Source organism: Buteo buteo, chromosome 22 (genome assembly GCF_964188355.1).
Source record: "Buteo buteo chromosome 22, bButBut1.hap1.1, whole genome shotgun sequence".
Taxonomy (NCBI): Eukaryota; Metazoa; Chordata; class Aves; order Accipitriformes; family Accipitridae; genus Buteo; species Buteo buteo.
The window spans coordinates 24,926,787-24,949,993 of record NC_134192.1 but is presented as its reverse complement, the minus strand read 5'-3'; the positions used below and the strand labels follow the sequence as shown (position 1 = coordinate 24,949,993).

Sequence of the window (23,207 nt, the reverse complement as noted above, 5' to 3'; positions counted from 1 at the left end):
TGCTGCAGTGCGGTCACTCTTACCAGCATCACTCGTTCCCTCTGGGTGCTTCAGCCATGCAAGCACCTTCTTTCTAATTCTTATTTTCGCTGGGAAGCTTCTCCCTGTCCCCTGCACATGGATGTGCACTTGTATAGATACAGGCAGCTCAGCAGAGTGAGTAACAGCCTGAAACCCAGGAAGGGAATAACGTAGCGGGTGCCCAAGAGAAGACAGTAAGCTTTCAAGCCAAGTCTAGATCCGGGCAGAGGTGAGCCGTCGGCCGTGCTGGTGCTGATGGACCTTCTCGGGGTGGTGCACAGGGCGGGCTGGAGCCGGAGGCGCTCTCTCCCCTGAGCTTGCTTTGCCATTGCCTTCTTCAGACATGGAAACCGAGGTTCCTGCTGGGCTCCCTCCTCCTGCGCAAGGGGGGGCTTGCTGCTGCGGTCCCCGGGGTGCAGGAGGGGACGGGTTCCTGCCCTGTCTGTTGTTCCTGTGGGGTCAGAGCAGCTGCAAAAATGCAGGTGGAGGAGGCAAGGAGGACGGATCAGGATCTTCACCTTCCTGGCCCTTTGTTTCTGTTCCTATCGGTGCCCTTTCCATCCCCTTGTTCCCACCAGACATCTGCTCTGCAGCTGCAGCACTCAAATGCAGGATGTTTAACCCCTGAGCTACCGCAGCACTCGTGCTCCCAGAGACAGTCTGAAGCCGAGGGCCAGGAGGAGGTGTCCTGAGGTGGCCAAAGGTGCTGCAAGACTCTGAGGAGCAGAAATGCCTGTGGGGAGCAGGCATCTAGAATGTCCTGTGGGCCACCCCCGTAGTGAATGCCTCGCCTGGCTTGCACACAGATCTGTCTTTGTCCAGTCTGCCATGCTGCGTGTGACCTAAAACCACGGAGAGGAGCAGCCACCAGCTCCAGGGGACTGGCCGGGTCCTCCTTCCTCCTGCCCACGAGCGAGGGGCAGGGAGCAGCGCTGCCTTGCAAAGGGAAGCTGTCGTGGTGGTGCTGGGGGAGCCCTGGCTCGGTCCGTCTCTGCCACCCCACCGCGTCCTGCAGCCACGTCCAGCGGACAGCGTGTCCAGCCCAGCTGGTTTCTTCCCTCCAGCAGCTGGTGCACCCCATGCCTCCTGAGCATGGATGTTGGTTGTTCGTCCCTGCCTTGTTGGGTCTAAAATAGCACCCCAAGAGAGGAAGAGACCCTTCGCTGCTGCAGAAGATGAACATTGGCTTCTCCGGAGGTGGCTGTTAGGCTTTGTTGTCCCAGAGGAGTGAATACTGAAAGGAGAGGAGAAGTTTTCTCCCCTTTCTAAAGTAAAAAAGTAACAAAAGTGTTTGCATTTTGCAAAGGTATGATGAAGCCTCATTCGTTTAGGACTGATGTGGCTACGTCAGTGCTATCTTGCAATCCTTTTACACACAGCAAAGGCTGCAAACCTTTAAATTTAAATTGCTCAAAGTAATGTTTGTGGAAGTGGTGGTGTTCCCTGTGCAGATCAGACGCAGCTCCTGTCTTGGGTGCCAGCCTGCAAGGGGAGAAGCTGTTTTTTTGGCTGGGCATGGTGCAGAGCCAAGCTCTAGCATTGCCCTGGACTTCCTCATGGCCGTGGTCTTACAGTCACGTTTCTGCACTGCAGAGCACAAGGTTCGCTTTAGGTTCAAAGGGTGATGTTTTAACTTTCTTTAGAACAGAATAAAACAGACATGAGACTACGGTTAGGCTCGTTTGCAGGAGAGGAAACCAAAGCTGTCACATCCAGTTGATAACCGTGGTTACATGCAACCCTGGAGCTGAGCCGAGATGTGAGCGGGGCAGAGATAAGGTGGGGGGAGCGCTCCGGGGGTGGCTGCTGCAGTGCTGCCTGGGGCAGGCTCCGGGCAAACCCCTCACGGAGCCACCTCTGCCCCGGGCTGGGGGGCACCCGCAGAGCGGAGCCTGTTTTGTTACCTGGAAGCTTTGCTTTGACAATAGAGCAGTGGTTTGTCCGGCGTCCCAGGGCCCTTCCTTCCTCTCCGCTGCCCTAACCGAGGAGCTGCTGCCCAGCTGCAGTTTCCAGCCTTGCTGCCAGCCGGGGCACAGGGCGCTGGGCAGGGTGGCTGTGAGCATCTGCTGAAGCCGGGTACTGCCCAGGGGCGATGGGGAAGGAAGGGACGGCACCCAGCCGGCGGCTGGAGGGCAGCTGGGAGCAGAGGAGCTTGGGGTGATGTTTGAGGGTGGTACATGAGGTGATCCAGAAACCCAGCGGCTGCCGTCTCCTCACCAAGGGTCAGGGAGGTGGCCAGAGAGCTTCTTGCCCAGTTTGTACCAGCTGGTGCTCCGGTACCAACACCCACGCAGACACCGGACAGCAACTTCTGTGCTACCTGTAGGATCATTTTTACCCTCAGATTTTCCCCATGTTCATCGTAGACCATGCAGCAGCTGTCTGGGACATGAACAGGATGGTGGTGGGCTCTGGTACCCGCTGGTGCCCCTGCCGTGCCATCACCCCCCTGCGCGGTGCCATCCCCAGGGGAGCGATGCCCTTGGGAGCAGACAGGGCATGTCGGGGCTGGAGGTGTTGGAGGCATTTGAACAATTCCTCATTGGTGACATAGCGAGGAGCAGTTCCCAAAACTTGTGAGACCTATTTACTGCATGAAGGTTAATTATGGAAACCCTCTGCATCTGGGAGAGCGTCCAGCCGTGTTTCTCATTCCTATCTGTGTGCCCTGTCTATGCTGGCGGCTTTGAAATCTCTGCGGTTTGCTGGATGGTGCTGGGAACTGGCCGGGCTGGAAGCAGATAACTGGTATTTATCGGTGCTGAGTGCCAAACCGCGCATGGACGGGGGATGCCCGTGGCCGCATAAAACTCAGCATGCCTCTCCTGCTCCAAAAGCCCAGGTCGGCGTGGGCAATGAGCTCTGCAATGAACTGCGAGTGCAGCCCCGGCAGAGTGCGGGAGGCAGCGTGGGGGCTTACTCTGGGCACCTCATCTAAGCACGCTGAAAGGGGAGAAGTGCCTTCAGTCAGCATGGAGGGGTCTGGATTTGGCCCTCAGATGTGTTTGAGTGATGCCCTGTTCAGAGAGGTGACACTGATTTCTGTGAGCACAGCGCTGGGCGTTGCAGGCAGAGTTAATTCTTCTTTCACTGGCAATGCCCTGGCCCCAGCACCTTCAGCAGCAGTAGGATACGTATTTCCCATGGGAAACTGTTGTTTCAGCTCCTTGCTTTTTCAAGCAGTGAAGGCACATACCCCTGGTTTGGGAGATCTGTCAGGATTTTCTGTCATTTCTGTAAAAAGTAGGCAAGTACTTCTGTCTGCAGACTGGGAAGGGAAGCTGGGCTCCACTTCTGCATAGTCACTGTTGTAGGCAACAGTTTATTTTAAGGCAGGATGGAAAGAAAACACACCAAAAAGGAAAGAAAAAAGAGTGTTCCCCCTGCTAGCGCTGGAGTGTGACAGCCGGAGGCTCGGGGCTCCCACCCGCATCTGCCGGGCAGCTGGTTTCATGGCTTTCCATTAGGTAACGTATGGGCAATTTTATGATGTGGTTTTCTCTTCACACACTAATTGGCTGTGTGGGACTTTTTATGGGGAATTTGGAAACTTGCTGTGAGAAGCTGGGATCCTGGGGTGTGACTTCTCGTTTTTTTATTTTTGATTTTTAAAGCGAAAGTGCAGAGCCGGGGTTCTGGGAAGTGGCTTTCCTGCCTGTAATTACGTTTGCCTCCGGTGTTCCAGCTCGCTTGTTTTAGAGCTTTTATTGCATCTCCCGGGCTTTTCCCCATCCGTGCCTCTTCCAGGTCAGGGGTGGGGTAGCTGTAGCCCCAAAAGCACTTGAGGGAGAGATGACAGGCTCCAAATATCCCACGACCAGGAGCTGTTCCTGTCGGAGCCACTGTAGACGTGGCGCAGATCTTGGTGCTCGCTTGCTGGTGGGTTACATCCAGGGAAGTGCCACGGTGCAGTGACTGTGCAGGAAGATGACTGGGGGAATTTTGTTCCTTTTTCCATTTTCATGTTGGTTTTCATCCTTTTCTTCCACTTTCACTAGCAAAATGAGAGCCTCTTCTCTTAATTTTTGCTTTCCACCCCTTGCCCTGGTGTGCTGGGGGGTCTGGGTTCCCAGTCTGTGTGGGGGGACACCCACCCACAGAGCCCTCCATCCCCGCATCACTTTGCAACAGCCGAGCTGGTGGAGCTGCCCCCACTCGACCCGCTCGGCGTGTTTCTGATGGACCACGGTGACACTTGGGCCACAGCCTGTGCTCCTTGTTGGGTACAAGAGAGGGGGAGAGTGGCTGTGGATGCCTTTTCCTTGGGAAAAGCCCTCCAGCCTCAGCAGCTGCTGGAGAAGGGCAGAGGCTTTGACTGGAGGGGATTCTCTGGTGGCTCGTAAGGGCTGTGCACCACTGGGAGCATTTTCCAGCGAGTGTGTTGGTGCTGGTTTCCCCGCATGGGGCTGTCCATGCGCTTACTGAGGGCTCATCTCAGGTGGAGAGCTTCCTCTGAAGCAGGAGACGTGACGGGGCCGCTCATCTACCTTCCCTGTGTGCATTCGTGAACCTGGTTAGCAGCTTTGTGTGTGCGCGCGTCTTCGCTCCTCTGTCAGATGTGGGTGAAGGTGGCCGGCAGGTGGGTGGTGGTGCCGACGGCTGCGGTGATGCAGACACGCAGGCGGAGAAGGCTTGCGCAAGTCTTCTTAGGAAACCCAGCTGAAAATACCAGGAACCCGCCAGCCCCTCTTCCCCTGCCGCAGACCCCAGGGAAGCGATGCCGTCTTTTGTGTCTCATCTTCATCTGCTGCTCGTTCCTCGGTGAGGAGCCGTGGGGGGAGCCGAGCACCCCGGCGCGTGGGTGGCACGCGCGACTCTGGCTCTGCGGCAGCGGGTGCCCGTGTGCCGGGTGTGTTTGGGCTCCTCCGAGGTTGGGTTTGGCGTGTGGTGGGAAGACAGCTTTGTGAGATTTATCCTCTTGTTTCTTAGGGAAGCGCAGGCTCTGTGCCTGTTTATGTGCCTGTCTGCCGGTGTCTGCCTGCCTGCTCCTCCCGCAATACAATTCGAATGGGATCATTTCCGCCACATTTAAACTACAGATTGCGAAGATATTAAGTTGCTACAAGCTTGTGAAAATCATTTGCTGAGCGGAGGAGGCAACGAGACCCTCTTCCTGGCCCTGCTGAGGGGTGGGTGTAGTGTGCGACGAGCCTTTATTAGATGTCACAGAATCTGCATGTCTGGAGATGCAGCCCTGTTGGAAACCCGCCTCCATTGCTGCTGCTCGTGGCTGTTCTGCTCGGCTCGAGGCAGCGGTGGGTCTCCAGGCAGCATCCCCAGGGGCTCGGACTGGATTTCCAGCAGAGGCTGCAGGCGGGCACTTGTGCTGCCGGCTCTCCGGTGCGGGCTTTGGGACCCCCGTCACCTTACCCCGGCAGTGAAGCTCCCGGGGAGGTGGTGGGGAGGGCTGGCGGCACGCATTGCGATGGGTGACCCCGTGCACGCCGTCCGGCCGTGGCCCTGGGGCTGCCACCGCAGCCGTGCCCCCCGCGGGCAGTTCACCACCCACTGGTGTGTTCTGCGGGAGCGTTCGCCTGCCCGTCCTTTCCTGCGCTTCCCTGGGAAAGCATGTCTGTGGGAAGGGAGGAAGCTGGCTGCCGGCTCTGTCTGGGACACGAACACTTGGAAACCTTTTCCGTGCCAGCGCTTTGACGCCTGGGGTGGGCAGAGCCCCCCTGCCCTTGGTGGGCTTGCTCCCCGCTGCGTGGGGCTCCGGGCAGGGTTGCAGGACTCGCCGCAGCGGGCGATGCCTGGGACCTGGCCCCAAAACGGGGCAAGAAGAGGTACGGTTACCCTGTCCCCCCACCTCCCCGCCAGCCCCTGTGCCGGGAGGAGGCTGCGAAGAGGAAGGAAATGTCGTGCTCTGACTCCTCGTTTCCACCGGGGCGATGGGCGGCCGAGCTCAGTCCCGCGCGGGAGCATCCTGCTGCAGGCTGCAGCCCTGGCCCCCGGCTGCTCCCCAGCCCGGCAGGGTGGCCGTGGCCACGCTGGGTGTCCCCCGGCTCCTGCGCGTCCCCCGGCCGGCGGAGCGGTGCCGATCGGCACCCCGGCCATGCTCTTCTACCAGTTCAGCCCCTCCGCCGTCAGGGGTAAGCTCGGCACGCGGCTCTGCTCCCGGCTGCCCTTCCCTCCGCTGTCCTCTCTGGGGGCAGATGCCGGAGACATCCCTCCCTGGGGGCGGCGGGGGGTCCGGACGTCGTGGGGCGATAGCGGGTTGGGAGGTTGGTGTTTCTGTTCTTGGCTGGGGACACCCTGAACCGCGGCCTCTGGCCGTCATGGCCCCATGGCCAGCGATGGAGGAGCAGAGCAGGAGGGGGGTCTGGTCCATTGGCCAGGGGGCTGTGGGAAATGCCCATCCTCGGACCCTGCCTGCCCTGCGGATGCGGGAGGGATCTGCTCTCCGGAGCTGTCACGACCAAGTACCGCTCCCATGGACCGTGAGTCTTGGTCCCCTCCCGGCTGGACAGTCGCAGCCGTGGGGCACCTTTCCCCGCGGAGGTGCTGGGGCGCACGGGAGGAATGTGGTCTCTGCAGGGACCGGGCTGACCCAGTCGAGCTCCAGGGCTGAGGTCTCTGCTGGGGTTACTGGGTTTGAGCTCTGTCGAGGGCAGGAGGGGTCAGCCCCGCATTTTGGCTGGGTTCACGGCACGGTTAAGGACAGCTGCACAGTTTGGACCCAGATGCAGATGCTAATTCCAAAACTTCTTCCCAAAACTTCTGAAGTATTTGGGTCCAGGGTTTTGGCTTGGGCCCGTCCCTAACTGAACTGCTTGTTTTGAGATTTTTTTTTATTTTTTTTTTCCCCCCCTGCTGTAGCTTTGTAATTGGAAATGCAGCCAGAGTTCTCGGCTGAGGCTGTTGATGGATGGTGATGAAATTGGAGTGTTTCACTGCAATCTGCTCTGGGTGGATTCGGCGTCAGTCCAGTCTGAGCTGGGTGGTGCCTTCCAGAGGGATGGGCGAGACCCTGAAATTGCCATTGCATTTTCTACACTTGAGGTCAAATGTTTGTCACCCTCGGCAGTGTAAATCTCAGCAGACCGATGGACTGCTGACACTGGGCAGCAGCTTGCTTTGGCTGTGTGAGCTTTGGGCTGTTTTTCCTCAAGTTCTGTAGATTTGAGAAATTTCCCAGAAAATAGTGCTGGTTGTGGGATGGGCTCATCCAGGCGATAGCTGAACCACGTGTGAGGGATGGGAACCAGCCAGGCAGGGGGGTGTAGAAAACCATCAGGGTTTTGGTGCCTGCCAGAATGAACACCAGCTTGAAAGAAGAGGTGTGGTGATCCGGGGTGGTGGGAAGGAGGAAGGAGGAGGAAAGGTTTCTTTGGCAGGCTTTTCTGGAGGATGTTTGCACAAGTGACCGTCTGTAAGTTTTGATGAGCTCTGAACTAATTATTAAAAATAAAGATCTTCCTCTCTTGGCTGGCAAAGTACTGTATTTGGTTTGGTGGGTTCAGAAATGAAATGGTTCATCAGGAGGTTAAGATTGCGTCTCGCGGCCTTATCGCTCCTGCGTTATCTCCTCCTCTTTGCCTTGTGCTAGCGGAGACGCTAGAGCCGAGCAGTTTCTGCTCCCTTGGGCAGAGACCCCCCTCCGCGCACGGGCATCGCTGCCCACCAGCACACCCCTGGGCTCCCCGGCTCCCTTCCTCCAGCCGGTCTTTTCCTCCGCTTTGCACACTTGAAACACGGGCTCGGGTGCTGTGGGAGCTGGCAGGGAGCGGGCTGCCGCTGCGGGGAGCATCGCTGCTGCCAGGTGGGATGCTCAAGCTGGTTCTTTGCTTTCTTTCAGAAATCGAAGCCAAGAAAGCTTGTGACTGGCTGCGAGCGGCGGGATTCCCTCAGTATGCCCAGCTTTACGAAGGTGAGAGCTGCCTCCTCCCGCTGATCCCAGTCCCTGCTCTGTACGTGGTCCTGTGTCCTGTATCTCAACCAAATACCAAGGGGGGCTGCAGGGAGAGCTCACAAAGCTCAGGGAAGAGGACGGAGAGGATTGTTTACTAATTACATGATCATGTGTTAAAACTTTAAGCCCTCAGACTTGGCCGTGGCCGGAGACCCAGCCATGCTGTTAACTTTTCTGCATTCCTGAACTTTTCCCCTTCAGGCAGGGCTGCGAGGAGTCCCCGGGGCGGCTGCTCAGGCCAAGGGCAGGCAGGCTTTGGAGAGCCGTCGGCTCTTTAGGAGCTCAGTGAGTGTTTGCAGTGGGTGGGAGTGCAGAGGCAGCCAACGTAGGTAACGCGGAGAGTGAGCAATTCCTCCCCCGCTCCCCGCTGACACGTCCTGCAGCTCCTGCCCTGCCCCGATACGCTATTTGGCAGCAAGGTCTGCGCTTTCTGAGCACGCAGCAAGCCGTGCCCGGAGCAGACCGGGTCCTTGTGCCGCATGGCTCCTGGGCCGTCGGGGATGGGCAGACCCCCCGACGGACCCGCTCCCACCTCCTCTGCCGTGCACCCGCGGGCGGTTTGCAGGGTGGCTCTGGTGGTGGGTCTCACCTCCGGCTCAGCTGCGTTTACTTCGAACCCGTGGCAGGACCGCTGGTCCCTGCCGGGGGGGCCAGTGCCGAAGAGCGGTGGCTGCAGCCGGCCCCGGCTGGCCGGGACAATAGCGGGAAGCCGGGTCTCCGGCAGGCTGCGGCGATGGCTATTGTTCGCCTGGGCGCTTCCACTGCCCCCCGCAACACGTGCGCGGGAGCCACGCTCTTGCCCCCCGGGTGATGGCTTTACAGGCTGCCTGTTTGCCTCTGGTTTCTATTTTAGGGGGCAGGCTCCTTGCACGGCCATGTGCAAGGACTGGCCGGATTCCTGCAGGGGAGACCCAGCCCCAGGTGTTGGCCCCCAGTAGTGCTTACAGCCCCGGGGCGGCGAGGAGCGGGTGCTGGAGTCTATGAATAAACTGACCCTTTTTCCAGCCTCTCTGAGCAAAACTTTCCACATCCTCTGAGCGTTTCATTCTGTTTTTCTCCCCAGCTGGCAGGGCTCAGTGTCCCCTTGGTAATTGCACTCGATAGCTTCATTAACAGCTGGGCTTAGACACTTGTGGTTAATGGTCCAGGTCCTACATACCTGATCCCAGCAGAGCTGTCTTCAAGTGCACAGAGATGAGCAGGGAACTGGATGGAGGCCCTTGGGCACCTCGCCACCCTCACCTAACTTACCTGGAAAGAGCGCTGCCCAAAGACAGTACAGCTTTCTTGCCTGTGGGCGACCTCTTAGCAGCTCCTAGCTCTCTGCTGGGGACCTGAGAGGCTTTCTTGGCCCTGGGGGATCCGTGGGAGAAGGGAGTCATTGATGAGTGTTCAATGCGTGTGTAATATATTGCCTCACGGGGCACCAGGATGTCTCTTGGGCAGTGGCAGGGAGGTGGCTGCTCTCCAAAAACCACCACGAGGTGCCGAGGGGTCCCTGTCCCGCTGCAGTGCGTGCAGACGGCAGCCTGAGCTCCAGATGTGCTCAGCTGGGAGCAGAGCTGCGCAGGGTACCTGCGTGGGCGTGTGAAAGCACCGCGAAGGGCTGGTGTTTATTTCTGAATCGGCTCACATCACCGAGTGCTAAAGCCAGCCCAGCACCCCAGCCCAGCAGGAGCCTTTCCCATGGGCTTTAACTGTCCGGGCACACCAAGGTCCCCGGCGCGGTGACCGGGTTGTTTGTCCTGCAAGGGGGAAGCTGTCTGAGGAGGAGGTGAAGCGAGGGGTATCTGCTGCACGACACTGATCCCCTCCCAGCATCTGGGCTGCTGCAAGCCCTCCCACTCCCAGCCCAGTGGGGCTTGTTTCCACCCTTCTCCTCTGCCCGACTCATCCCTCCCACCTCTGCGCTTGGCTTGTGCTCACTGCCATGGCACCAGGGCATCCCCTGACCATCCATGCCAGCCCGCTCTGTGTCTTGCTCTTGCCCTTTGCTGGCTGCATCCTGGAGCTGTGGGCAAAAAGTGGTGCCTCGGGAGGAACCGCTGCCAGGCGCCTGGGTCAAGTCCTGCCTGCAGAGAGCTGCCTCCCGGCCAGCTCGGCAGGACTGTCCCTCTCCGTAGGTTCCCCTCCTGCAGCCGTGGCTGTCACGGGTGGCAGCTCCCGGTGGCAATGCGATGCCCTAGCCATCCCAGCTTCTTCCGACTTGTACTCATGGCCTAGAAGCCTCCCACGCCTTTCCCCTCTGCTGCTCTCCCGCTTCCCCACCTCTCCATCCTCGACATCTCTCCTCCTCTTGCTCCTCGCAGCATCTCCCTCCTCCCACGCTCACCGCTGGCCCTTGTGCCTGATAGAGCGGCTAGCTCGGAAACCACCGCTGATTTTCCTCTCGCTTTCCTCCCCAGACTCATTGTTCCCTCTCGACATCGGCGCTGTGAAGAAGGACCACAGCTTCCTGGACCAGGACTCCCTCAAATCCCTGTGCAGGTAACGCTCCCTTGCAGCCCTCCGTGGCTGCAGGCAGCAGAGCCGGCGTGAGGACGTGCCCCGAGCGAGGGCTCAGGGCAGCTGCCTCTGGTCCTGGGGCCGTCCTGGGGCGGTGGGTGCTGCGGGGTCCCTGCCGTGCACCCTGGCTGCGGCTCAGAGCCCTCTTGGGTGCTGTCGCTCCCTCTGCAGTGGGGGGTTTGGGATGCGTTAGTCTTTTGAGTCGCAAAGCGTTGCTGGCTGTTGGGTGGTGCCAGGGAAACAGTGGTTTTGGTTTGAACATCCAGAGCTCCTGGAGAACAGAAACATTTCCCAGGAATAATTCTCCTCTTTGTGTGACTTTCGGGCTGCATTTTAATTTCACGCTTGTGTACCTCTGGCCTGTAGAGCTCGATTAGAAATGGATTAGTCAGAGCTGAACTGTCAAACTGAGCAGAGGTGCAAAGAGAGACCCGGTTCTGCTGTCCCCGCAGCCCAGGCTCTCCCCTTCCACCGCCGGCTGCCCTGCGTGGCTGCTCGCCAGCTGTGGTCCCCAGGGGAGGGAGCTGTGCCTGCCCAGGGTGCATTTTATGTTGCTTTATTTTGCAAGGATGCTTCATAACATCTCTGAGAACAAAACAGAGTTTGGAAACCATGTCTTTGCATCAGAGTGAAGGGGTCTTGCTTGGTTGTTGGTGTAAGGCAGATGCAGGTCAAAGTCCCCGTGGACGAAATTGCGTCCACGGACAGTGTTTCACTCGGTCGTCAGGCACATGCTGCCTGCGAAAGAGAGAAAACACACAGCGAGGGATTTGCTGAGCAGCGTGGTGCAGTGTGAGGGGCTCCGTGGAAGTCGCACGCTGTGAATTAGCACTTTGCGCGGGTCGTTAGGAGCTGCGGGTGCTCACGGCAGGGGTTTGGGTGCTGTCGGTTTGCACCGTGATTTGCTTTGCGCAGATGAAGTCTGCGCTGGTGGGTCCCTCCTCTTCCCTGGAACAACCGCTCCGTCGGCTGCTCTGACCAAGGATCCCTGCGTTCACGAGTGCTCGCTGGCTTCGTGTGACGTTAGTCATCCCGCTGCCTGGCAACGCGGCCCTGCCATACATTTTCCACCAGGACACGCTATTCCTTGCAGCAGCAGGGCTCAAAATAGCTCCGGGAGGTGCTGCCGGGTGTGTTGCTGCAGGGGGGCAGCCTGCGTTTCGGGGAGAAGAACTCTCCCAGTGCTGCCGGTGTGAGCAAGAGCTAACACCCAAGAGGAGGGACCCCCCCGCCCCAGCATCTGTCCCTCCGGACAGTCTGTCTGTCCCCTGGCGCTGCGGGTGACTCAGCCCTGCCTTGGCTGTCGGGCCACATCATCGCGCCCGTGCCCCCGCGCTGAGTCCGCGCCGAGGAACGAGCGCTGCCTCTCGCCGTCCCTCCCACGCACGCTGCTGCCGAACAGAGCAGAGAAGGGATGGGAAAAGGGTCTGTTACTCACTTGTTTTCCCAACAGCGAGGCTGCTGTGCCGGGCAGGAGGGGATCCCCTGTGCTGCTTCCCAGGTGCCCCGTGAGCTCCTGGTTTTCCCTCCCGGTAGTGGCAGTGAGGTGGGAGGTGACGAGAGGTGTCTGACCCTCCTGCCCTGTCTGAGCTTTTGGGTCCTTTTGTCATTGTCTGGCTGGTTGCAGGAGCTTCTGATATTGTTATACTCTAATAACCCAGAGCAGGTCATCCCTGCCCAGTGTGGCTGGGTGGGCCATGCGGGGCAGGAATGTTCCCGGCCCCCCCAAGCTGTCTCTGGGGTCCCTGAGGTGGCCCCGTGCAGCATTTGCCTAATAAAAAGGTCTAGAAGGACACTAGAAAATGCAGCTCTTCCAAGAAAATGAATCCCCTGGATGCGTTCTCTTCCCTCCTAGCACACGTGTGCTCCCATCTTGCTCCCTCTGCCAGACTTCACGCATTTAATCCTGCTGCAGGACCACAGTCTCAGTCGGGGGATTTCAGTGGGTTTGCAAGACGGGCATTACTCAAATTTTTGGTGATATGTCCCTGAGGTTTGTTTTTTGGCTGTGCAGACATGGTACTTGCACGCTGGAACAAAAGTGCTTGTAGTAGCGTTCGTGAAGGTGCTAATTAAAGTGAATTAACTGGAGATTCATTCACTTGTGTAAAGGAAAAAACCCCAGGGCTTGAAGCTGTAGCCTAGAGAAAGGTGAAGGTCTCGGCTGGGGGCCAGCCCTGCCCCAAGGGTCCCTGGCAGCCGTGCTCGAGGGAACAGCTCTCCCCAAGCCCTGGCATTTGCCCTCGGACATAGCAGAAATGCCCCTGGCAGCCCTTGGGGCCGGGATGCTCCCCTGCAGGCAGCGGGGTGGGGGGCACGGCTGCCCCCCGCAGCCGTCGGTGGGGCCAGCTCACGGCCAAGGCAAACCCTCAGCAGACGGAGGGAGCCGGGATGCCCGGCAAACGCCGCCTGAGAGGTGGCTGGCAGCCGTGTGGCCCTGGCATCCTTTGATGCTGCGGTCGCGGGAGAGCAAACGTGGGGTGCTGGGGTGGCTGCAGGCATTTAGGCATGGCCGGGACGCGGAGGGAGCGGAGTGCCGCTCCGATGGCTACGCTTGCAAAATCCTCGCTGGTGCACAACTGAGGGCATCACGCCTTGGCTGCGATGCCGAAGGTTCGTGTGACTGGGTGCCTGGGCGGGGGGCAGAGGTGCGGGGTGCCCGCAGAGCTCTGCGGGCAGGGGTGCAGCCTGGGGGGCTGCGCTCCCCTGGGAGCAGGATTGGAGCTGCGCCGAGCTCCGCGTGTCCCTCTGATCCCTGGAGCCACAGCTGCTGGGTGACAGGTGACGGCGCACAACAAGGGCTCTGAGACAGAAATGGGAAAAAAAAAAAAAAAAGAAAAAGCAAGCACTGCTGCCTCAGCAGGGGCCAGGACTGGGGTAAAGCCTCTCTTATTTTCTTGCAGGAGGCTGATGACCCTGAACACATGTGCCTCCATGAAGCTGGAAGTTCACTTTCAGCGTAAACAGGTACGTCCTGGGCGTTCAAGGGCAGGCGAGGGGCTGAGGGGCGCGGGGGAATGTGTGTGTGCTGCTGGGGCAGCAGCAGCTCTGTGTTCAGTAATAACACTGGCCTGCTCCAGAACTGCCCCAGGGCACGCAGCAGCACCCAGCACTGCTGTCCGTTTGTTTCACCATCTCCCAGGACAGACACGGCCCCAGAGGTGCCCGGCTGAATTAGTGGGTGCCTGTGTTTGCCCTGAGCCCCCGCACCTCTCCGAGGCTCTGGCAGCGGCAGTCAAAACGCAGGAGTTGTTACGCCCATGCTGGCACAGCCCTGGTGGTCTGCGCAGGGCTGTGTGCCTGCAACCTGCAGCATCACCCTCGGGGTCTCTGCTGAGCCCGGCTCTGAGACCCCCCGGCAGCACGTCTCCGCGAGGAAGCCTGACCCCAGAGGGACGGGTGGAACCAGCCTGTGTGGCACAAACAACAATTAATATTGGCACGTTAATAACAAAAACTTTTATATTTCCATTAATGAATAATACATTTAAAATGCACGCCAGCTTGGTGTTTAGCATATGGAAATCATTACTGCGTGTATCTCTGCTTGTTCTGACTGCCCTTATTTTGGCTTGGGGAAGGAAGCCGCCCTGCATCCCTCGCTGCGCTGCCGTGTGTGGCCGGGGGTTTGCGGGGAAGCTCCGCAGGATTGTCCTGACTGCCTGTGAGCTATCCAGAGATAGCCTGGAAGCAGCACCTTCCCTTCCCCAGTGCAGTATGGCTCTCAGGCATGGCTAAGTGATGCCTGGTGGCTCCTGGAGCCCTCTGCTGCTGAAGGGGATCGGAGCTGGTTTAAGGGGGTGTGCACGCCGCTTTCTTCCCTGCTTGCAGCCGTGCTGGCGGCTGTGGCCTCCTCTGGGGTGCTTGTCCTGGGGGGAGCGGGGTGAGGGGCTGCGCCGACCCTCCGTGGCTCCAACCGACTGATCGTCCCCTGTTTTCAACTGCCCACAGAATGAAGACTCCGAGGAGGAAGACCTGTGTGCCATCAGCAACCGGTGGGCTTTTCAGAGGGACAGCAAGAGGTGGTCCCGGGTGGGGTCTGTCGACGTCCTCTCCCAGGGCTCCGAGGTCCTGAGCTCCACCATGCGGCTGGCGTCCAGCCATGAGAGCGTCCTCACGGACCTCAGCACCAACCCAGAGGCCGCGTCCCTGCACAGCACGGGCAGCACGGGCGGCACGCTGGGCATCGGGGCCGCGCCGCCCGACCCCCCGTCCCCCATCTGTGCCGCCACCGCCACCATCGCCGCCTCCAGCCGCAGCTTGAGTGAGCGCTCCTTGCCAGAGCAGCCCTCGAGCCGCGGCGAGGGCTCCAAGGAGAAGCCGAAGAAGCGACGGTCTCGCAGCTTCCTGAAGAGGATCGAGTCCCTCCGAAGGAAGGACAAAGAGAAAGCCAGCCCAGACGAGAAGGTGACCCCACACGGCAGCATCGCAGCCACACCAGGATGGGGCTCCCTGAAGAGTAACGGGGACCTTGCAGCCACCAAGGGCAACTCCTCTAAAAGAGGGATATCCGCCTCTTTCCATGGCAAAAAACACTTCTTCTCGGTATCGTACAGGACTAACCGCCTGCTAGGCTCAGGTGGGAGCAAGGTGAGCTCTAACCCAAAACGCAGCGGAGTCTACCTGGAGGACTATGAAACGGCCGTCTCAGCCGGCGGCGACTGGGCTGCTGGAGAGCGCCAGCACCGGCAGGCGCGCCGGGGGGACTGCTTGGTCTACATCCCCCGGGACCACAAGCCGGGCACCTTCCCCAAATCCCTCTCCATCGAGAGCTTGTGTCCCTTGGGCAGCAGCTCCCTGACCCACTGGAAATCGGGGAACGCGCCCGTCGGGCTGGTGGGAGGCGGCGGGGGCGGCAGCAGCAGCAGCGTGGAGGGCTCGTCCTCCCCGCGGGGCTTCGCCTGCCGCCCCCGGCGGGGCTCCTGCAGCTCCCTGGGCAGCCGGGTCAGCGTGTACGACAACGTGCCGGAGTTCGGCAGCAGCGAGGATTTCTGCAAGGACGGGGAGGTGACCTACGAGAACCTCGACGACATACTGCAGCACATGTGGGGGCTGCAGCAGAAGGTGGAGCTCTGGTATAAAGCCATCTCCCCCGACCTGGCTGGGGAGGAGGGGGGCGAGGAGGAGGAAGAGGAGGAGGAGGAGGAGTCGGACTCGGGAGGGGAACCCTCCAACCTGCACTTTGAAGAGCGGTCCATGTCGGATGTCGGCACCTCCGCTAGCGACTTCGACAGCACGGGCAACTCCCTCAACGAGGCCGAAGAGACCGAGATGCGGGAGCGCCGGGACTCGGGGGTGGGAGCATCGCTCACCAGGCCCTGCAGGTAAGCTGGGGCTGGGGCTGCGTCGTCCTCCCCTCCGTCGTGCCTGGGAAGGGCTCCGTCCTGGAGCTGCCAGCGTGCTGCCGGCCAGGGGCCCACCGCAAACCCGTTCCCCCATCCCTTGGGTGCTTCCACAGCTTCCACAGCCCATGGCTCAGGGGGAAGCAGCAGCGGAGGCATCGCTGGGGGGTGCCGGCCGGTGCCCTGCGAGCCCTGGGTCGACGATCGCCCTGTCCCTTGTGGCAGAAGCGGGGTGGAGGGAGGGAGATGCTGATGGACCAGCACCGCGGTGCGGTGCGGTGGGGTGCAGCGCGGGTCGGTGGTGCGCTCTGGCGGCTGCAAGCCACCACTGCCAGCCCTGCTGCTCGTCGTGTACAGGCTGCGACCTCTCTGCCTGCACGGACCCGTAATTAAATGGTTTTTCATTTACTAATAACAGGTCTAAATGAAGGAGGCACTTGCTTCCAGTGTGCTAGTGCTCCCTTGTGCTTTCCTTAAGAAAACTCTGGCTGCTGCTGAATTCTGTGACTTTTCTAGCTCCTGCTAGGCTGATGCTGGAGGGTGATGTGCCTGCAGGCAGGCATGGAGGGGTGGGGGTTTTTGTTAGCTGGGAATGTCCCTTCTGGGCTTGGGGATGCACCAGAGCAGCTGGGCAGGAGCCTTCCCGGAGCAGCATGGACTTGGGAAGGGTGTTAGCAGGCTCCCAAGAGAGCAGTAACCTCATTGGGGTGCCTTTTGTTCTTGAGAAAGCGGGTGTTGGAGATGTCCCCTTTGCCGTGGCATTGCTCTGCCTGGTGGAACTGCAGGCATGTGTCACCCTGAGCATCTGAGCTCTCCCCAGGTCTCCTGGCAGGGCTGTAGCCCAGCGCAGCCCTTGGGTGGTGGGGCAGGCACGCAGTGAGCCTGAAGTGCAAGTAGAGATGATGCGGGTTGTTTCAGGGGAACCTGGGGGGGGGAAACAGTCCTTTGAGGCAAGAGAAAGCATCTCTTGCGCTCTCCCTGGCACCCTCTTGCAGTGGGTTTGTGAGCACCCAGGGTGAGGAAGCAGCACTCATGGCACTGGGGCTGGTGTTGGGATTGCTGGGCTCAGCCCGGTTGCTGCTGTGCCTGCACCTTCCCCCAAAGCAGTGGGTGCCATGGAGCAGGGAAAGGCCATTCCCTGGCATTGCCAGCTCTCACCGCCGGCCTTTCCCCACAGAAAGCTGCGTTGGCACAGTTTCCAGAACTCGCACCGGCCCAGCCTGAACTCTGCCTCCCTGGAGATCAACCGCCAGTCCTCTGCCCAGCTCAACCTGCTCCAGAAGTGCTCCCTGCTCCGTCTCACGGCCATCATGGAGAAGTACTCTGTGCCCCACAAGCAAGCCTGGACATGGTGAGCTGGTGGGAAGGGGGATCTGGGACGGTGCCCCCGTGGTGGGCGCAGGCTGCAGCTCTGTGCTGGGCTGGGCACTGCCTCCCAGCTCGTGTCCTGCAGCCTGCGATGAAGATGGTGGAGAGGGAGGGGGAAAAAGCTGAAACGAAAGCTGGTTTTGCTCTGCGTGGCTGTGGGCATCCTTGCAAGCATGAGCTGGGGCTGACGCCTGGGCTCCCCTAGCATCATCTGCGTCCAGGAGGGCTGCAGGCATTTGCGGAGCATTAAAAATACTGCAGCAAAGGAAGAGAGCAGTGGTTTCCTTGTGTAGCCAAGTATTAAAGAATTTTGGCTTAATAAAAGGTGCTGCAGTTCCTGCTTGAAAGCTGCCTTGCTTATATTTAAAACATGGCAGAAGTGTGTGCATGTGTGTTACCTGGTGTCCTGCTCCCCTCTGCGAGGTGGTGCCGAGGGAGCCGTCCCCTGCACTGACATCTGTCTGTCTCGCCCCACAGGACCGTGCCCAAGTTCATGAAGCGGAGTAAAGTCCCCGACTACAGGGACAAGATGGTCTTCGGGGTGCCGCCCATCATCAACGTGAAGCGGACGGGGCAGCCCCTGCCCCAGAGCATCCAGCAGGCAATGCGCTACATCCGCAGCCAGTGCCTGGACCAGGTGATGCTGCGACCGCTGGCCGTGGCTTTGGGGCAGCTCTGAACCTGCAGCTGTGCAGCAGCACTGCGATTTGGGGAAAAAAAGCCCGAGCTTACAGGGGTGCTTTTTGTTCACCTCTCGTGGCGCTTGGCCGTAGTGAAGCGGGAGGGCTCTGTAGGAGCTCCATACCCACCCGTGTCTCCTTGGCCGTCCCTCACTCAGGGTTTTCCTCTGGGTTGCAGGGAGTGAGGGCTTTGGGGAAGGGGCTTCCTTGCCTGTCCTGTGGGAGTGCTCCCGGACAACCTGCCAGGTCGGTGCCTGCTCTGCGCTTGAGCACCAACCCGCTCTTCCCTTGCAGGTTGGCATTTTCCGAAAGTCGGGGGTGAAGTCCCGGATTCAGGCACTCCGGCACATGAACGAAACCAGCCCCGACAACGTCAACTACGAGGGGCAGTCGGCATATGATGTGGCTGACCTGCTGAAGCAGTATTTCCGTGACCTGCCAGAGCCCATCTTCACCAGCAAGCTGACGGACACCTTCCTGCAGATCTACCAGTGTAAGTCCTGGGCTGGGGACAAAGTCGGTGTCTCCCAGGGAGGAGGTATCTCTCCATTCATTTGGACAGAGGTGACGGAGACGGGTGGTGGTCCACGGGGATGGACCCACTGACCACCAGCTTCGCCCTGTGCCCGCAGTCGTGTCGAAGGAGCAGCGGCTGCAGGCGGTGCAGGCGGCCGTTATCCTCATGCCGGATGAGAACCGGGAGGTGCTGCAGACCCTGCTCTACTTCCTGAGCGACATCGCCTCCGCGGAGGAGAACCAGATGACTGCCGGGAACCTGGCTGTGTGCCTGGCCCCCTCCATCTTCCACCTCAACGTGTCCAAGAAGGAAAGCACCTCGCCGAGGTAAGGGTCGGGCTAGCTCTGGGCTCCCCAGCCTTCCTGCAGCCCCCGTCTCCCCATCGCCCCTTCCCTCTCCATCCTGGGAGGAGGCCACTGAACGGGGGTAAGGCATAGTGGGAATGCGTGTGCTCTCACACGGCCCCCCCGTTGCTCTGCTGTGCAATGTGGGGGTCCCCCACTCTGCAACGCAAAGCAGAGCAATGGGGGGCTAGAGGTGGGTGGGATGCCCACCTGGCCCCAGCAATGCCTGCTACCCCGCAGGGTGATACATAAGAGGGGCACCATGGGGAAGCCTGACCAGAAGGACCTCAACGAGAACATGGCTGCGACGCAGGGGCTCTCCCACATGATCACCGACTGCAAGAAGCTCTTCCAGGTGGGTGGCTGCGGTGTGTCCAGCCCCGTGTTGTCTTCCCAGGGTGCTGCCAGCAGGAGATGCGACCTTGCTGGTGGGGTGCTGGTCCTACAGAATCAGTGTGGGGTGAGAGAAGGGCAGCGGGGCAGCTGCCACTGGTCAGTCAGCCCCAGGAGCGAATCCCAGCTGCATCTCATGTCACAAGCTGCAGGACATATGTCCAGGGAGGCTGTGTCCATTCTCCCCCCTCCTTGGTGAGATGAGGAATTACTGTTTTCTAGCTGCCCAGGATGACTCACAAAGTCCACGTAGGATCCCTCTGGCTTTCTGAAGATCTGTATGCTTTTGGCTTGTAGGTCTCCCACGACATCTTGCTGCAGCTGAGCAGCTCCTATATGGCAGCAGATGCATATCCCCATCCCCTGACTGACTTACTGTGTCAGGGGGAAAACAAGGATTTACACTCCTACTTCGAGCAGAGTGTCCAGAACCTGCTCAAAGAGTCATCGGAGAAATTCAAGGGGTGGCTGAACACGCCAGGACCCTTGAACACGGAGCTCTCCTGCAAAAAGGTAAATGCCACTGTGCAGAGGGGGACTTGGTGTCACATGGGGAAATGTGTATGGGATAACTGCTAGGAGCCACAGCTCCTACAGGCACATGCTGACCTGCTAGCAACCCTTTGGTGCTTGTTCTCTTATAGCAGGAGAGAGCAGCAGTCCCTTCCCTGGCCAGAGTGGGGGGCTGAGAGATGGACAGCTCTGGGGCGGAGGGTGCTTTGTGCCCAGCAGTCTTGGCAGAGAGCCCACCATGTTGTTAGCGGAGGAGCTGGCTGCCGGTGCCCCCCCATCTCCTCTCTAGCCAGCAGCTGTGATAGTGCTGCTCCATGGCAGTGGGAGCCACCGGTAGAGCCGCTCAGGGAGGGGGAGTGAGCACTGTGGGGGTCCAGCAGGACAACCTGCCTGACCCTTACCTCGGCCCGTCAGGTTGGGGACGGGCACCCTCTGCGCTTGTGGAAGGTCTCCACGGATGTCGAGGCTCCTCCCGCCATGGTGCTGCACCGGGTGCTTCGGGAGCGTCACCTCTGGGACGAGGACCTGCTGCAGAGCAAAGTGGTGGAGGCCCTGGACAAGAACATGGAGGTCTACCACTACATCACGGACAGCATGGCACCCCACCCGCGCAGGGACTGCGTGGTGCTCCGGTGAGGGCAGGGAAAGACTCGAGCGGGAGGTTTGGTCTTGTTTTGGTGGATCCCGTCTGCCTAGCTGCTCCTCCCCAGGCTGTATGGGCTCCCACAGCTCCCCGCTCCCGCTGCGGACCCCGAGGTCTGGGCAGGGGCTGCCCACGAGCGGGCACGCAGGGACGGGAGCTGAGCGGGGCCGCTCTGTCCCGCAGGCGCTGGTGCACGGACCTGCCGCGGGGAGCCTGCCTGCTCATCTCCATCTCGGTGGAGCACGACAAGCTGCTGGTGGAGGGAGGTGTCAAAGCCATCGTGCTGACGTCCCAGTACCTCATCGAGCCCAGCGCCATGGGCCGCTCCAAAGTGACCCACATCTGCAGAGCTGACCTCAGGTGAGGGGAGCCCTTGGTGCTGCTGCATCAGCATCAGCCGCCGGGGAGGTCGATGGAGCAGCAGGTAGCGGTGGGTGCAGGAGCTTGCCTGGCCTGGCAGTGCGGGCAGGGTTGCAGCTCACGCAGTGTGGTACCTGCCTGCCTGCCCGGAGGAAAGGGGGTGCTGGTCTGGGACCACTTTTTAGCTGTCAGATGGTTGCTGGGAAAGGAGCTGCCAGCTTGGTCTTGCAGTACTAGCGGTTCCTCTGAGCGCAGCAGCAAGTCCCTTAGAGCTTCTGCAGAAAACACAGGGTCCCCCGTGGCTCTGAAGCACGGTCTTCGCGCTCTCCTCGCTGTGGCGAGCCGTGCTGGGTTGGGTGGTATAAGGGCAGGCTGGTCGTCACTCTGGGCTGGTGCAAGCCCGGTCAGGTCACAGATATTCTCCCATTTTGTTGCGTGTCTGCGGTGGAGAGTGGAGGAGGCATGTTGGCTTTTCTGTCATGTAGTGCTCATTCAGCATCTCGTAGTCCATCATAGCTGGAGCTACACTGAGTCCCTGGCCCCGAGCAAGAAGTGACATGCTGCTCCTTGGTGCTTGCCAGGGCTCTTCTGCCATCTCACCGTCCTCCTGCCTGTTCCCTTCTCCAGGGGCCGGTCTCCTGAGTGGTACAACAAGGTCTTTGGCCACCTCTGCGCCATGGAGCTGGCGAGGATCCGAGACTCTTTCCCAGCCCTGACTCCCAACGGCCCCGAGACGAAGATCTGAGGTGCCAGGAAGATGCTCTGTCCTGTCTGACGTGGACTTGCCGGTGGATCCGGGCTGGGGCTCTCGGACCCGGCCATGGAGGGGGAGGCAGAGGCTGGCGCGCTCACAGGCACATATTTATAAGCATCCTTTTACTCTGGGCTGGGCAGTCCCTGTCCCACCGTCCTGGTTGCTGCTTCAGCCACCTCTTGCTCAAGCGTGCTGCGCAGCAGGTTGTCCGCGGAGGCGAAGCTGTGCAGCCCATGGTCTCTGCAGGAAGGGTTGGTGAGCAGAGGGAAAGAGAGGGGCTGTGGGGGTGACCCCCAGGAAGGCAGCCTGCGGGCAGGGCTGGGAAGCAGCTGGCCCAGGTTGGGCTGGGTCCCCCCCGTGCAAGCCAGGAGCAGCCATGGGGATGAAGGTGCATGGAGCGAAGCAGGAAGGCGTGGGAGAAGCGAGCGGAGAGGACGGTGCCATGTCTGTAGGTCGAAGCGCTGTGTCGGGAAGTGAAGGGTGGGCAGCGAGGGGTGGATCGTGTGTGCGGTGTCACCTGGGGGGGAACAGCCAGGGAGTCACTGTGAGAACCCATTTGTTAGTGGAAGAGGCTGCTGTTCTGGGAGGAGGGTGGCTACACATAGATAGGTATGCCTCGAGTGCCAGCCCTTATCACGTGGCAGAAGAAACCTATTGCACCTTTGGTTCTGAATTTCATAGGAGAAGAAAAAGCCCTCTAGTCCTGTGCCTTGCTCTTAGCTAAAAAAAAAAAGCCCTCTCTTGTGCACTAGGTTTCAGTGGGGGCTGGATGGACAGCATTCCAAGCCAAGCCTGTCCCTCAAAACTAGCTTACCTGTCATTTGGAGGGGGCAGGATGGCTAGAGCCCCAGAGCAGCCCTTGTAGTTGGCTACCAGCTGGGAAGGGGCACTGCCTCCCCAGAGCAGTTACAAGGAGACACCGTGGGAGGGATGGAGGGACACAGCCAGCACAGCAGCTCCCAATTCCTTGCTGCTCTTGGGGTCCACGCTACACTGCCCCAAAGAGGGGAGGAGGGCAGAGCAGCCTCACCAGCACCGGCTGCAGCACTCTGGGGCTGAAAGCTTTGGCCAAGGCAGCGTAAGCACACCGAAGGGCTGCGCTCATCCCAACAAACAAGGGGACAATGCTAGCAAAGCACGGTAGGTCAAGCTGGGCCCAGCACATGCCAGCAGCTTGGGCCAGGCTCAGTCCCATCCCGGCCTCAGCAGTAAGGTGGGGTGGCCTGGATTTGCCCCTCTTCGGGCAGCTACAGCTGGCAGAGCCCATGCCTCTCCTGGGTGCAGAGCTGCCGCTCTAATGCTACTCCCTGCAGAGACATCCGTTCCCCTTCCCATCCCTCCCTTTGCTCCGTGGAGAAACTGTCCACCGTAGCTAACGGCACCCAGGAGCCGACCTGGTTTCTCCATTCAGGCAGGGACCCAAGTTACCAGACATCGTTCCAACTGGAAGGCAACACGACCCACACGCGGGAGCGATTCCCAGTGTCAGTTTTGCCATAACACATCCTAGCTGTCTCTCTTTTGCTGAAAAAAAAGCAACTCAACCTGTTTTCTGTGTTTTTATATATATATATTTTATATATATATAAAAATATAACTAACATTTGGGGGAGTGATTTTTCTCCTAATATTTTTAAAATTTCTTTTTTTCTATCTATAAATACTTGTACAGTTGGAATATTAATATATAACTCCGGCGGTAGAGCTAAGCGCCAGGTGATGCTCACGTAAAAGACGTGTATTTTGTATTTAAGGGACTTTTGTTTTGTATCATACGCAACTGCAGCAGATTGTTTGACTTGGATCGGGGCTGCTCTTCCCGTCCGTGTAATTAATAAAGTACTAACGGTATCTGCTG

At 59.6% G+C, this 23,207-nt stretch overlaps 1 protein-coding gene across 11 annotated transcripts in view; it reads left to right on the top strand.

Moving 5' to 3' along the window:
- Positions 1-23,200, top strand: part of STARD8 (StAR related lipid transfer domain containing 8) — an 89,713-nt gene extending 66,513 nt beyond the window's left edge. For 10 of the 11 annotated variants that reach the window (XM_075054084.1, XM_075054082.1, XM_075054081.1 and 7 more), the window contains 13 exons: positions 7,817-7,888; positions 10,336-10,417; positions 13,339-13,402; positions 14,387-15,759; positions 16,955-17,128; positions 17,623-17,782; positions 18,120-18,318; positions 18,458-18,668; positions 18,927-19,041; positions 19,377-19,592; positions 20,007-20,224; positions 20,419-20,595; positions 21,223-23,200. In XM_075054084.1, coding sequence (XP_074910185.1) covers positions 7,817-7,888; positions 10,336-10,417; positions 13,339-13,402; positions 14,387-15,759; positions 16,955-17,128; positions 17,623-17,782; positions 18,120-18,318; positions 18,458-18,668; positions 18,927-19,041; positions 19,377-19,592; positions 20,007-20,224; positions 20,419-20,595; positions 21,223-21,340 — 3,179 coding nt within the window. In that variant the 3' untranslated portion in view covers positions 21,341-23,200. Of the gene's footprint in view, positions 1-5,903; positions 6,111-7,816; positions 7,889-10,335; positions 10,418-13,338; positions 13,403-14,386; positions 15,760-16,954; positions 17,129-17,622; positions 17,783-18,119; positions 18,319-18,457; positions 18,669-18,926; positions 19,042-19,376; positions 19,593-20,006; positions 20,225-20,418; positions 20,596-21,222 lie in introns of those variants that run through there. The other variant, XM_075054085.1, reaches the window with a different exon arrangement.
- Positions 23,201-23,207: the final 7 nt, after the last annotated feature.